Source organism: Balaenoptera ricei, chromosome 5 (assembly GCF_028023285.1).
Source record: "Balaenoptera ricei isolate mBalRic1 chromosome 5, mBalRic1.hap2, whole genome shotgun sequence".
Taxonomy (NCBI): domain Eukaryota; kingdom Metazoa; phylum Chordata; class Mammalia; order Artiodactyla; family Balaenopteridae; genus Balaenoptera; species Balaenoptera ricei.
The window spans coordinates 105,660,852-105,675,287 of NC_082643.1; the positions used below are offsets into that span (position 1 = coordinate 105,660,852).

At 41.3% G+C, this 14,436-nt stretch overlaps 1 protein-coding gene across 1 annotated transcript in view; it reads right to left on the reverse strand.

Moving 5' to 3' along the window:
• Window positions 1–12,797, reverse strand: part of STX18 (syntaxin 18) — a 120,898-nt gene extending 108,101 nt beyond the window's left edge. The window contains exon 1 of the mRNA XM_059923338.1: window positions 12,531–12,797. Coding sequence (XP_059779321.1) covers window positions 12,531–12,698 — 168 coding nt within the window. The 5' untranslated portion in view covers window positions 12,699–12,797. The remainder of the gene's footprint in view (window positions 1–12,530) is intronic.
• Window positions 12,798–14,436: the final 1,639 nt, after the last annotated feature.

Genomic DNA, 14,436 nt, shown 5'->3' on the forward strand with positions numbered 1-14,436 from the left:
CTGATAATGGGTTACAGATTCCAGTCCAGTTCAGATTTATAGTCAAAATGCCACAAGACCATTTACCACCTCTAACCCTTCAGGTCATATTTGGAAGAAAAGTGTGAACTGCCACATCACTAAGAGAAAATCTGTTTGAGCCTAAAATTCTTGACATTTCCCTATTGTAAAGTTGAGGGAGAGACAGAGAGAAACATATCGCCTTTAAAAGCCACCTTAAATAAAAAGGCAAAGATGAATTGTCCAAAGTTCTATCCACGGGGAGAAATTCCCTTTGTCACTATCTTTCAGGGTCACCCCTGAGTGGGGCTACAGTACAATCCTGTCTATTGATGGCTGGTACCAGCCTATTGGCTAAATCCATCCTAACCCATGGGATGCCTGACATACACAGGTAAAAAATTCTAGGGCTGGTGGGCAGACACATAATCTGAGTAATAGATTGTGGATGCAAAGCCTTTACCCAGTTCCCAAACCAACTCCTGCCTCTTCCAGCCCTCCAGTCTCCTGCTAGAGCCTCGAACTGGCTGCACCCAATCAGAAGCCAGGGAACAAGGACACCCAGCCACGCACTCCTTAAAGATCAGCCTCCTGATGCAGGAGCAGAGTGGAAAGGATAGAGAGTAGATCTGTAGGGGCCGAGGGGTAATACCTGGCACACCCCATTACCTACTTTTCACACTCCTTCCAGTTAAACTGAGCTTTCCTCAGATTTTACCATCCTGTGCTTTCCCACTCCTAGAGTCTTTGTCATGTGTTCAGTCCTGCATCTCCTCTCTCCATTCCACATGTGGAAAATCTGGGAGGCGCACCTAAATGTCACCTCTTCCATGAAGCCTCCCCACAACCTTACCCTGAAGTAATCTCTCTGCTATCTAAATTATCAAAGTTCCTCTTGTGAAAACTTCTATGAGTATGTCTTATGAGTTTACTTAACACTACCTGACGCAAGTATTTTTTAATCTGTTTACTTGTTTAGTATCAGTTTCCCATTAGAATATACTCTCCATGAAAGCAGAGATTTTGGTCTGTCTTACCTTTGCTCTATCCCCAGGGTCAAAAACAGTGCATAGCGTATAGCAGATGCTCAATAAATATTTGTTGAATGAATGAATGCCTTCTTCTAGATTGTTAGCATATTAATGACCAAAATGAAAGTCTCTTTCATCTTTCCAGCCCAAAGAGCAATCTAAGTGCCTTCCTTATACTTATGGGCAGATACTCAAAAAATATAAGCTGATAATGAAGTAGTTGCCATTTAATGAGTATCTCTAATGTACCAGATACAATGCTGGCAGCTTCACATGAAATATCTCATTCAGTCCTCACAACAACCCTAAAAGGTAGTATGGCAGAGCTGTGCCTCCAGGATGAAGGCCCCCATTCCCCCAACATCCAGAAGAATTGCCTGCTGATGGCTCACAGCTGAGTCTCTCTCAGGCACTGTCCTCAGAAGAAGGAAGCTATGTCACCCAGCTCGAAGGCCTTTCCCTGGTGAAGCCCTCATCTGATGACTGACCGATGGTTTTTAAAGGCCTGGCCCCTTGCCTCACCTGAGCAATTCTGAAAAATCATCTCAGCTCGAGTTCTCCATGGGACTGACTGTTGAATGAACAAATAAATAACAAACTAGTGTCCCAGTGACAGAAAAGGGAATTATACTTTTTCATATGGATATAATATATAAGTTGGGTCTACTTCTTTCTCAATGATTTTACTAACTAAAACTACAACCCTTTTTCCATTTTCCCAAAAACATACGTCAACACTACCTCTAAAAAATACACAGTTACTAGTAATTGTTGACTAAAAAAAGAGTTTGATTTGGAGGCAGCTGTACTTCCCCAAAAGCTAGTCAGGCATTTTCAAATACCTGTGATTTATGTAGCAAAATATGCTCCTGAAGACAGTAGATGATATGACAACACGCCAAGGAGAGAATCACCAGAGATCTGACCTGTGCCATACAAAGTGATGTCCAGCTCCAAAGTCCCAGGACAGCACTCAGCATGCACATACCCCTGCATTCACAGAGCCTGGAGAGGTGGCAGGCGATCCCAGGAATACGGCACAAGCTCATCAATGTTACATCATCTTGGGCAGGGCACCTCGGTTTCTTCATGAGTAAAGGAACCTAACTCGCAAGGATAGTCAACCAAATTACAAAGCTTTTAGCATAGTGCCAGGTAGAGTAGGTGCTCTACGAGTGGTAGCTATTATTATTGTTTATTATTTTTTAGAATGACAACCAGAAAGCTAAGACATCAATGAAACATTTGTGGATGATTTTCTTGTACAGGTTAAGAAAGTCTGAATTGAAAATCCAGCTGAGTTACAGGAAAATTACTCCCTTTACAAAAGATTTACCACAGACTTCCTTTAAAGAGGGGCCCCCTCCGTTGTACATTTAATATATAATTAGATACTGCTTATTCATGACATTTTTCCAATCAAAAGATATTAATTCTTTTCCATTTCCTTCCAATGCAAATAAAAACTCATCTGCCTAGAGTTTTACTTATTCTGTTTGCTTCTCATTTCAAGAGTAATACGTGTTCATTAGAGAAATTCAGGAAGATAGAAGCAGAAAAATAAATCACCCATAGTCTCATCAGCCAGAAATAGCCATTGTTAACATTTTAGTGTATTCCCTTCTATCATTATGTCCATGCCTAGAGTTTTTTGATTTTGTATATATAGTTTTAATTGTATCTGGTTTTGGTACTATTTTTTAATATGAGCAATTCTTCTCATGTCATGACAAACTCTTCAGTATGCCATATTCACCTAATAATTTCTTGTACTTGGAAATAATGCTATAGTGTCTCTATGTAAAGTACTTGTGATAGCTGCTATCATCAAAATCAACACCATTATTAAGATTACTGCTGCTACTTTTTAAACTCAGAAAGACCTCCCACTTCTAGAAGATAGGTCAATATTTCATACACATTTCCATTTTCTTCAGTTTTGCTTTTACAATTAAATCTTTAGTCCATGTAAAAATTTACTTTAATGTGTGTACAGTAAAAGACAAGGACCTAAAAAAAAAAAAAAGCCTTTTTTTTCAAAGTGCTAACCAATTATCCCCAAATCACTGAATAAACCTTCTTTTTCTTACTGATTTACAATACCTCCCTAAACAAGAGTTACACACACATACACACCTGGCCTAGCAGGCTTCACTGATTGATCCATATATGCATATATTATTTTTTGGCTTTAAAATGTTTTAATATTTGGTAAGGCTAGTACACCCACCCCAACACACACACCCTTCCACTTTTCTTCAAAAATTAATTAGCTATTTTCACTCACCTTCTTTTCTAGATAAATTTCAGAACTACTTTCTGCTGGAATTTGGAATAAAGCTGCATTAAATCTACAAATTAATTTAGGAATAACTGATGTCTTTCTAGCACTTCTTCCCTTCCACATACACAATATGTGTTTCTACTTATTCAAGTTTTCTATATCTCTCTACAAAACTGGGAAGTTTTCTTCAAATGGGGCATTTACATTTCTTATTAAGGTTATTTCTAGAAATGCTTTTTGTTACTACTGTAAATGATTTCATTAGATTTTAAATGGTCATTAATTAGATTTGGATGGCCACTGATTTTTGTACACTTATTTTGTACAAAAGCTCAGGAGGCCTTCTATAATCTGCAGACTATAAAGTACCTCCCCAAGTTTGTTTCACGCCACTGACAAAGAAGAACCCACTGGCCTAGTCAGCCAATTTCCTTACTGTCACTGAAATACATCCTGCTCAGGCTCACCACCTACCCAATTTTACTTGCTCTTCAAGGCTCTGCTCCCACGTAAAAGTTTTCCTGACTAGCCTGCTCCCAATTATCACCTACCCCTTTCCATTCTCCTCTAGCACCGAAATAAGTTCTCATACATTTAACACTTTCCCCAAAGTTAGGAATAATTTTCTTTTTATCAAATCAGGGCATCCAATTTTTTATATTTGAGAAAAGATTCAACAGAAAACAAGTAAAGTGAATTTATGTACATTTTGCCTTCTATCTTAAGAGATTATAAATTTGAAACAAATTTGGTAAAAAAATGTACTGTTTGTTTAAAATAGTGATAAACTGAAAGCAGCCTAAATATCTTTCAATATAGGTTCAGGTGAATAAGTTATGTAATTTTTTTTTTTTTTTTAGGTAAGAGATTTTTATTCTGCAATATTATTTTTAATGGTTATGCAGCCAAATAAACTGATGACAAGAACAATACGTATTGACATAGAAAAATGTTCACAATATGTTATTAAGTGAAAAAGCCAAGACAAGACAAAAAAAAAGGAGGGGCTAGAAAACGGCATTGTAGAAAAATTGTTTTTGTTTAATAGGAAAAATGTCTGAAAAAATATATATGAAAATTAAAACAGTGGCTATTTCTGGCCAGTAGTACTATATGTGAGTTTCACTTTCTTTTTTATTCTGTTTAATGAGCACTTACTGTTTTTATAATCAGATTTTAAAATCAGTCAACTTCAAAAACATGCCTCACTGATAACAGCCCATTATAAGAGTACATAATCACTATTAAATCAAATATACTTGTGGAAACATACCGAACAACAACTTTGAAAAACAAAATCATTTTTTTTTATCTAGGTGAAAAATTCTGAGTACATAGGAGCTCGGGGGGAAGTATCATAAGGCGCTGGGCAGTTACTACTGCAAAAGCATTTTAAAATATATTCTGAAGCTTTCAGAAAAAAGAGTACTGAATCATGGAACCACCCTGTTGAAAAGGTCCTTAACGATTATCTAGTCAAAGCTCCTCATTAAACAAGAAAAATGAAAAAAACAAAAAGGAAACGAAAAACAAAAATAGAGGTTAGGTGAGTTCTCCAAGATCACACAGTTAATTATTGGCATAGTCCAAAAGTATTTATAATTCAAAACTTATGCTTTTTAATTCCTTTCTTAACTTCTCCCAGTCAAGATATGCTGCAGTCTGTCATTTCTACTTAGACTATAAAAGACAAATGTTGATTTTACTAGGGTTTTCTTATCATCTGTCCAAAAAGTGAACAGGAATGTATACAATATTGTGAAATGAAAAGACTCACTTCTCTTGGTTAAATATAGCTTATGAGCTCCATAAGAAAGTTTTGACAAATAGGCATTAGGTTAGACTGTGACAAGTAGGAGAAGGCAAATTCTAGTATTTACAGACTTTGAGAACCTGAAAGTCAGGAAGAAAAAAGTACTACCGAGTTCAAAACTACAACTGTGCTGCAAACTTTTCATATGTGAGTTATATGATATATGAGTTCATTCAACACATCATACTTTTCACTTCTCTGGTTTATTCACTTTCTGTTAGAGGGTTCGGAAGGGGCCTCTTTTTAAGTCAATTTTAAACTTAATATGTTTTAAGCACAACAAGTTTTTCATAACACAAGCCATAATTAACCATTGTAAACGTCACTGATACTTTGCCCACCAGAGGGAGCCCATATAGATTTTCACATAACAAGAAACCTCAAACATCAAGTTTGTATGAATTCTAGAATCATATTATTCATAATATGATTAATATTGTAAAATCACTTGATAATATTATATTTCTATTCCCTCAAATAGAGAAAAATTAATTGAGATCACATATGTAAAGCCCTCAACAGAGTTCCTGACCTATAGCAGAAGCTCAAAAATAATTGACTTTCCAAAATTTGGATCCTCCTGAGTATTAGTTATGGCACTCAAAGAAAATAATCTGGTATTCTAACTTGTACACAAGTTGGTGTGAGCTCAGTTGATATCTGCCCTGATAGATGGTTCTATCCTTGGTATGTTGACAAACCTGGTTCTCAAGCCTGCAAGATAGTATCAGACCGTGGACAGGAAGAGTTCATTAACAATGTCATCCTGAGAGGACCTGTTTTGGCAGCCCTATCCTAGTAGGTGATACACTGAACTACTGGCTACCTGCCAACTAGAAACTGAGAAAAGAGGGAACTCTTTGACCCATTCCAGATTTTTCTTGGAATGAAGGAGAAAGTCAATTGACTATCCCTGAGAACCATGCTTCTACAGTATGTGATACAGTCATTACCACCAAGATGAATTTCTTTCAAGAATAAAGAATGCACAATTGAGCACAAAAGTCTGTGTAAGAACCTGGTGTCTAAATGGCCCTACTGAGTATCCCCATCTGCAGTCTGGTGTGGTTGACTTGCCTTGTAGCTCTCATCATAGTAAGGCCCAGCCCAGTGTTCACTGGATTTGTGATGTAGTTGGCTGGGCATATGAACTACGTGTCTTTTTAAAGACTCAATCATCTCCAAGATCTAAATATGACAAACCTAGAGGACCCCAGGGGGTTCCAGCTATGCTCTCCAATCCAGATTTACCAAGAAGCACTGCCATTGGGGAGTTACCCACCACTTGTTGTCTTAATAAAACTCTAATGTCTGTTGGGCCCCGTGAATCTATTCTCCACTGTTTAGAACTGAGAACGGGAAGGCATGATTAATGGCATCCTACTCTAACTTTGAAAAAAATGTTATTGTGATATCTACCGCCATGAAACTTGCCAACTAGAAAGCTGGGAATTATTCTACCTCTCCCTCTTTCTAACCCCACCAATGGCTACATGTTTTTAAATCCACCTCCTAAATATCTACTTCATCCCTCCACCACTCCTCTGTCACTAGCTCATTAGCTCTCACCTGGATTACTGCAATAGCCTCCCAATTAGCTCCTCTATGTCAGTCGTGTTACACTCCAAACCCATCTGCAATATTGCTGATTATTTTAAAAGACAAATATGAACTTTTCAGGCCTCTTCTCACATAGCTTAGAGCATAAAGTCCAAACTCCTCAGCACTGCTGACAATGCTCTCACCCAAGGTCTGGCCAACTTTTCCTCTAAAGAGCCAAATAGGAAATACTTCAGACTTTGCCAGCTACAACTCTACCACTATAGCACAAAAGCATCCATAGCCTACGTGGAAACAAATGACCGTGGTCGCATTCCACTGAAACCTCATTTACAAAAATTGGCAGTGGCTGGATTTGGCCTACGGGCCAGAGTTGGCTGACCCCTGCTCTAACCTAATCCAGCACAGCCCCATCCCCTGCCTCTCTGCCCCTCACCCAGGCCTCCTCCAAAAAAGGGTTCCCATCACTCCAGCCTTGCCTCTGCTCCCCCCAGTCACCCTGCTGTTGTACACCGGTGCCTTTGCTAACACTCCTCCCTCTGCCAGGAATGTGATTTAACTCCCTTCCTTTGTCTGGTAGAATGGTTCTCATCCTTCAAGGTTCAGTTTGATTTTCTACCGATTCTCCCTCAAGGGGCTTTAGTTATCCTTCATTTCTATTTTCAAAGAGCCAGGACATATGTCTCATAGTTTTTTGTGTCCTCACAATGACTGACACCTATCAACAGTCCAATGCTTACAGGAGGTGGGATAAATCAATTAGTATTGAATAAATATAATTTCAAAAGGTAGTCTTCATAAATCCTGGAAAATTTCAGGAGTGCAGTCCATACAAAGGGCTCACTATTTATATCATGGAAAGTCACTAGCACTGAGTTCTGCTTACAGTACACACTCAGTTATTATGATCCATAAACACACAGCATCATGAAGTTAAAAGAAGACTTGGAGAACATTAATGCAGTGAGAAACTGTGTCTCTCTGAGCCCTATGGCTGGTTCCAAAGGGGCTCCTCAAGGAGAAGGGGGAATGGCGGTAGAGGGGCAAGCTGGCTAATGAACCTCTCTCTTCCCCGCCCCCTCATCCCAGCCTTAGCAAAAGCTGCTCCTTATTTCATTTGCAAAAAGAACTCTCCGTTAATTTTTTTTTAAATCTATATGATTCAACAGACCCACGTTCTGTTTGAATCCTACATCCTAAACCTACACTGTTTCCTGATCTATTCCTGTCTTGTGTGGGCCTATCTCCAGCTTCTCACTGACCCTTGGCACTTGTTGCCTGATACTGCTTCTTTGAACCATGCTCCCTCAACTGAAACCCAGTTTAAGTAGAATTATACTCAATCTATTGAGTATCTATCTATGGATAAAGTCTATTTCCAGCTACTATGGATAATAATCCAGGTGGTCCCAGCTTAACCTTTGGCTCCAAACATTGGCACACAAGTTCAACACTACATCTCAGAAGAAAATCGAGGAGGACCTGGGGAATCAATGTGAACATTACGGTTGTCACTTCTACCTGAGTTATTATTTATGGGTCTGCTTCTCCACTTGACTATAAACTCTTTGAGGTAGGAACTAAATCTTACTAATAAAATAAAAGCTACAATTTATTCAAGGTTTATTCCAGATACTGGATTAAGTGTACATATATACTGTATAATATTAAGGAATCATGTTAGGATCACACATTTCTAGAATTGGAAGGAGCCTTGGACAGAGATCAACCAGCTCCAAAATTAAAAGCAAAGTGACACAGTAGATAACACTCATTCTTTAATTCAAGAAACATTTACTGAGAACCTATCCTGCACTATTCTAGAACCTAAAGAGTCTTTGTTTCAATGAAGTATACAGTCTAGTGGATAAACAAGTCAATAGATACATGATATGTTAGATGATGACAGGAATAAAGCGGAGTAAAGAACAGAAAAAGGATGCTACTTTATACAGGGCAGTGGAGGAAGGGCTCACTGAAACAACGAATGAGCAGAGGCCTAAAGATCAAACCACATGGAATCTGGGAGAAAAGTGTTCCAGGTCGAGGGAACAACAAGCGCAAAGGTCCTGAGGTAGGAATGTGCCTGGTGCACGTGAGGAAAGCAAGGAGGCTAGGGCAGCTGGAGTAGACTAAGAGGAAGGTGAGAGGAGGGGAGGCTCAAGGAAGGTAGCAGGGACCAGACCATTTGGCTTTGGGTTGCTGTAAGAAGTCTGAATTTAAGCCAGGAACTAAAGGTAATTAACTCATAAAAAAATTAAAAATAAATGACACTTAGCTTTCACAAAAGCAATGTGTAATAAAGAAAAATTCATTTGCATGCCTAATCTGAAAATAGAATTCCCAGCAACACAGAGTCGCTGTTTATCTTATAAACAAGACATCTTTGTTTTACAAGAAATCGCTACAGTTATAGTCTAAGCTGGCGGTTTTACCAATGTGGACACTGAGGTGCAGAAAGATTAGGTGGTCTGTCCACTTCATGGCTGAACTTGGTCTAGAACACAGGTTCCCTGATGTTCTGTTCACTGGCTCCTGTTGCCCCTGCATACTCAGTTTGGCTACTTAGAGGGGTCTTGGTTTACTGTGTATTGCTTCCCCTGGACTCTGTAACCTTTATAAATTAGTAAGAAAATGAAAGAGCTGCCCTTACGAGGCACCTCCAGACACATTCCCACACCAAAGCCTGTCATACAAACTCCCACAATTCTAGTTTTGTATTCCCCACAGAGTTGAAGACCACCAGGCAGGTAAAGCGAAGACAGGTCAGGCACTGTGCTAGGGACTAGAAGGAACATTTTTGTCGGTTTTGCCTGCCCAGCATCCCTTACTCCCTAGTGTCAGACATAGCACTCCCTTTTCCAAGGTTCTGGTGGGGCAGCAATCACAGCACCCAACCCACCTCTTGGAGTGGACATCTGACCTGGCCATGTGAAGAACCTTATCCCTCTGAGGACGTAACGAGGGCTCAGGACCCAAGCAGAACCAACTAGAGTCCTTTCCTGGGGTTTTATGGATACGACCTAGAGAAAGAAGCTCCTTCCTGTGTTTCCCAGTTATACAAGCCAACATATTCCTATTTTGCTCAGGTTAGTTTAAATTAGGTTACCCTTACTAGCAATCAAAAGAATTCACACTGATGCAAGCACTTGCACACCTTTTCTCATTTCATCTGCATAACCACCTTATAAGGTTGCTATTATTCACTCTATTTTAGGAGTGAGGAAACTGAGGTTAAGTAACTTGCCCAAGTTCATGCAGTAAGTAAAAGGCATTCAAATTCAGGTCTTTCTGCTCCAAATCTTATTCGGTATGCAGTTATGAATTCAGTATTAACTCAGGAAGAAGAAACTCAGCTGAAGAATTTTTGGTTTAAAATTATAGTGGAAATGTATGTATGGGGCAGGGTGGGAAATAAGCAACATTAAACTGGAGTCAAAGGACCTGGCTTCTTCCTCTGGCTCTGTCCTTTGACCTCATCTATTATGACTCTGGGCAAGACATTTCACTTACCTGAGTGTTAGTTTTCCCACCTATAAAATGAAAAGACTGAACAACATGAACTTAAGATCCTTTTAAGTACTAAAAGAAAAAAGTCCATGGTTCTGCTTCAGGCATACAGACTCTATTTTTACTATATGTTATGTAGGATGTCAGCAAATATCAACTTGAATGTCAGGTCCAACAATAGGTAATGGTTGCCTGGGGCACAAAGGATTCTGAGCAACACAGATGTACTGTGAAATTAACACTGGCTTTCATGGTCCCAGGGAGGGAGAAAGAGGAATAGCTGCATGCTTGCCACACATATGCCATCGCGGATAGCTTCACCTTGACAGAGGAGTGTCACTGCCTCCACTATCGATGCTGTTTAGTACCTACACAGGATTTTCAGATTCCCTCATGAACTTACTTGGTTCCCCTTTGCAAGTAAAGAATGAAAGTACAAGAAAGCAAAGTGGTGTAGGGAATAAAGTTTTGTGCCACTGATGAAAATACATCTAAATGGCCTACACGGGGTTAGGGTAGGAGGGTGAAGGGGAACAATAATAATCATTATGGCTCTTTACGATATATACAAAGTCTCATAAGATCCTAATAATCAGCTTACCAGTCAAGTAGGGTATTATCATGCCCATTTTATAGAAAAGGGAAATGAGACTCGGGTAACAGGACTTACCCAAGTCACCCACATCTAAGTAGCAGAACCCAGATTGGAATCTAAGTCTTCTAAATCCAAGACCCAGTTTCTACTCCCAAGGTCCCCATTAATCCCACAGCCCAAACGAGTTAACTAATCAAGCTCCCATTGCAAAGTGGCACAGTTACCACTGTTAGGAGTTGTTCAGCTATTAAAAGTTCCTCCCCCCCCCAAATCTGAAATGCCATTACTAATTTGTAATTTAATGGGTAGACACGCATTGAGTATAAATAAACTGAGCATAAAGTTACCCATCTCCACACCTTTGTGCATACTCTTCTCTTAGCCTGAGATGCCCTTCTCCACCCTATCTGCACTGGACCCAACTACTCTTCTTTCAAGATTTGTTTCAGGCATCAGCGCCTCTGTAAAGCCTTTCTTGGCCCTGACGCATAATTGAACACACTCTCCTTTGTGTCCTACACAACGCCTTCAAGGCGTTGTGGCACTTCTTTTGGTAATGTGTCTGTCTCTCCCACCATTCCTTTTAAATCGTGTTATTCTAACACAATGCTGGTCAGAAGGTAGGCGCTTAATGTATGCTTATTGATGGATTGAATATATTCATCTGGACCAATTTCCCTTCCGAGGCTTGAATATCCTCTAGAAACTGCCAGTCACTAATTCATGCATACATATATTCATTAAAAAATATCTAAGTGTCTACAAAGTACCAGGCACTGCACTGTGTATCAAACAGAAGTAGAATTACCATGAAGTTTAAGCATCAGGGCCCCTCCCTTGCACCCCCCAATGCTCCGAACCTTTTTTTTTGTGACTCTGTATTTTTATTTCTTAAAGAGGACAGACAGAACTGTATAAGCTTCAAGCTCCACAAAAACTAGATCCACCCTTGGTGCCAAGGCTACAAAAGTGAACCTGGCAAACTTTATCTCTCCGCTTACAGAGTTTCCTGTTTAGTGGGGAAGGAGACAACCATTTGTTCATTCACTGATTCAACAAACATTTACTAAGCAATGCTATGAGTCAGGCTTCGGGGATTCTGAAGTGAAGCCAACACTGTTACTGCCTTGAAGGAGTAGGTCCCTGCTCTCCCGAACGAAAGCCTGCTGTGTTCAGGGAACAGAAAGTAGTTTAGATGGCTGTAATAGAGAGTGTTTGTGAAAGATTATCCTAAACCAGTCTCAAGACAGACCGGTCCCTGGCATGAACCCTAACCTATTGCAGGAAGCAAGGAGAAGGGACAGGGCGGCCGAATGCGATCTTGGATCTCAGTGCGGGGCGGGGGAGCGGAGGGGGCTGAGACAAGTAAACAGAAGAGATAAATACACTGTGACTGTAGTCAGTGCTGCGACACGAAAGCAGAGGGCGGTGGGGGAAGCTTCGCCGGCGTTCAGGTCTGCACGCTCATTACCTCACAAAGCAGCCCATGTACGTTGCAGACAGAGTTCCGAGTTCCCCAACATGCGTCCCCATTCCTCGACCTAAGGCTGTTCCTTTCCAAAGACAGCCGTCGACTCTCTAGGACCAACTCTCCTGCCCCCCCCCCCCTTGACATCACCTTCTCCAGGCGCTTCCCTCACCCACTGCTTACGGGACAGAGTCCGGTTTGGGGTCTGGGGTCCCTGCCGCGGGTCCGCCCCCCTCTCCAGCCCGCCGTTTCCATAGCAACCAGCTCACCACTTCGCGCGCCCGGCTGGAGAAGTCGCCCTTAGGCCGGGGGCTCCGGCGGAACAGCTCGTCGCGGCTGCCCTCAACCCCGCCGCCCACCGCCACTCCCAGCGCTTTGTTGCGCGTCTTCACGGTCTTGACGCTGGCCCGGAACAGCAGTGTGATGTCCACTGCCATGGCGACCCGCACCCACGGACCCCACCAGGTCCGCCCACGTCAGCAGCCGGCGACCGCGGCGCGAGCCGGGCAGCTGGAGGACCGTTCCGTCTCCGAACGCCTCCGCCCGCCAACGGCGACACGAGAAGAAAGGTTCCGGCCCGCCCGGGGCTACCGCGGCGAGAGGAGAAAGGTTCCGGCCTCGGTCCGCGCGCGTGCCCATCCCCTCGGAGACCCGGACCCCGCGACGCTCACATCCGCGCCCGTTTCTCCTCGCGGCAAACTTTGGCGGGCTTGGCATCGCGGGGAGGTCCCGGAGTCCCGAGCCCTCGCGAGCTCGCTTAGGGCGTGTAGGCCCCGGAACCGAGGGGATCGGGAAGCCGGAAGGCTGGCTCCATTCTCTTGGCTCCCTGTTGCGCGGGTTGCGAGGGGACAGGAAGCGACCCAGCCTGACCCAGACCTCATGGACCCACCTTGTGCGGGACCGAAGCACCTGGGCGGTGACCACCTGGGTGCAGTAAGTGCTAGGGCAGAGCAGGTGTGCACGGCACAGAGCTAGAGGCCAGAGGCCTTTCTTTTCCAACCGTCACCCACCTGATCTGTAAAATGAAGCCAGCACCTTCCTCAGTGTTACTGTGATAGTTAAGCGAGATAACAAGTGCGAAGTGTTTTGGCGTTGCTTGGCTCCTAGAGACCAATGAAAGTTAGTTACCGTTGTTAATAATAACATTATTGTTAACATTCTTGTTATTAATTATGGTGGGTGAAGCTCTATAGAGAAGGCATCACACTGTAGAGAAGGCAGATTTGAAGAATGACTAGGAATTTATCAGATGGAGACAAGGACGGAAGAGTTTCACTGGTTTCTGTTCTTGGTCATGTATGGTTTTTAAATATACCATTTTAAGTCATAGTTATTTAAGTCGACTGAAAGTTAGCCAGTGAATTCTTTCTCCATTTTGGTTCGAGGTTCAGATCTAATTCAAGATCTCTTTGATTTCATCATTTGTTTTCTTTTTTTCTAAAGAGGATGCACAACTAGAATATGTATTAAAATGTGGTTGTCAAAGAGTGGTAGGCAAAATAAAAAATTATTTTCATATCAAGATGTTATTTATCTTTTCACTCTTATTCTCTCATAAGTTGTGCACAATTGGGTTTCCCAGAGACTGGGTGACTTGTGATATTGCAACACTGAATGCAAAACAGCTGTCTTCTATTAGGTCAAACTTTAAAAAGATTTGCAAAAATGTAAAACAGTGCCATTCTCACTAAGTTGTTTTGGAAATGCTTTTTTTTTTTTTCACAGAAAGATACCATTTATGTTAATATGTAATGGATTTATCTTTACTTTGAATGAATATTTAAAATTTTTGTTTTAATTTCTAATACAGTAAATATCCATAGCTAAAACCCATACAAACAAAAGCTGTTTTAGGGCCCTCAATAATTTTTAACAGCGTAAAGGAGTTCTGAGACCAAAAGTTTGACGCCCGCTGTGTTAAATATGTTTTCAGACATCTATTTTATCAGAAATAGATGTCAAGAAAGTACATAGGCACCTGGAAGGAAGAAGGAAAATGGTATTTAAAACCCACACTGTAGCCAGTTCAGCCTTCCCTTATGAGGAAAATAAATTTTCATACAGCTTTCTTCCACCAACAGAGTAAGGGAGAGAAAATGAAACAGAAATTACAAAATCTCTGCCAATGATTCTGCCTTGCATAAGTGGCCCTTTGTCTTATCGAGACATTAATGA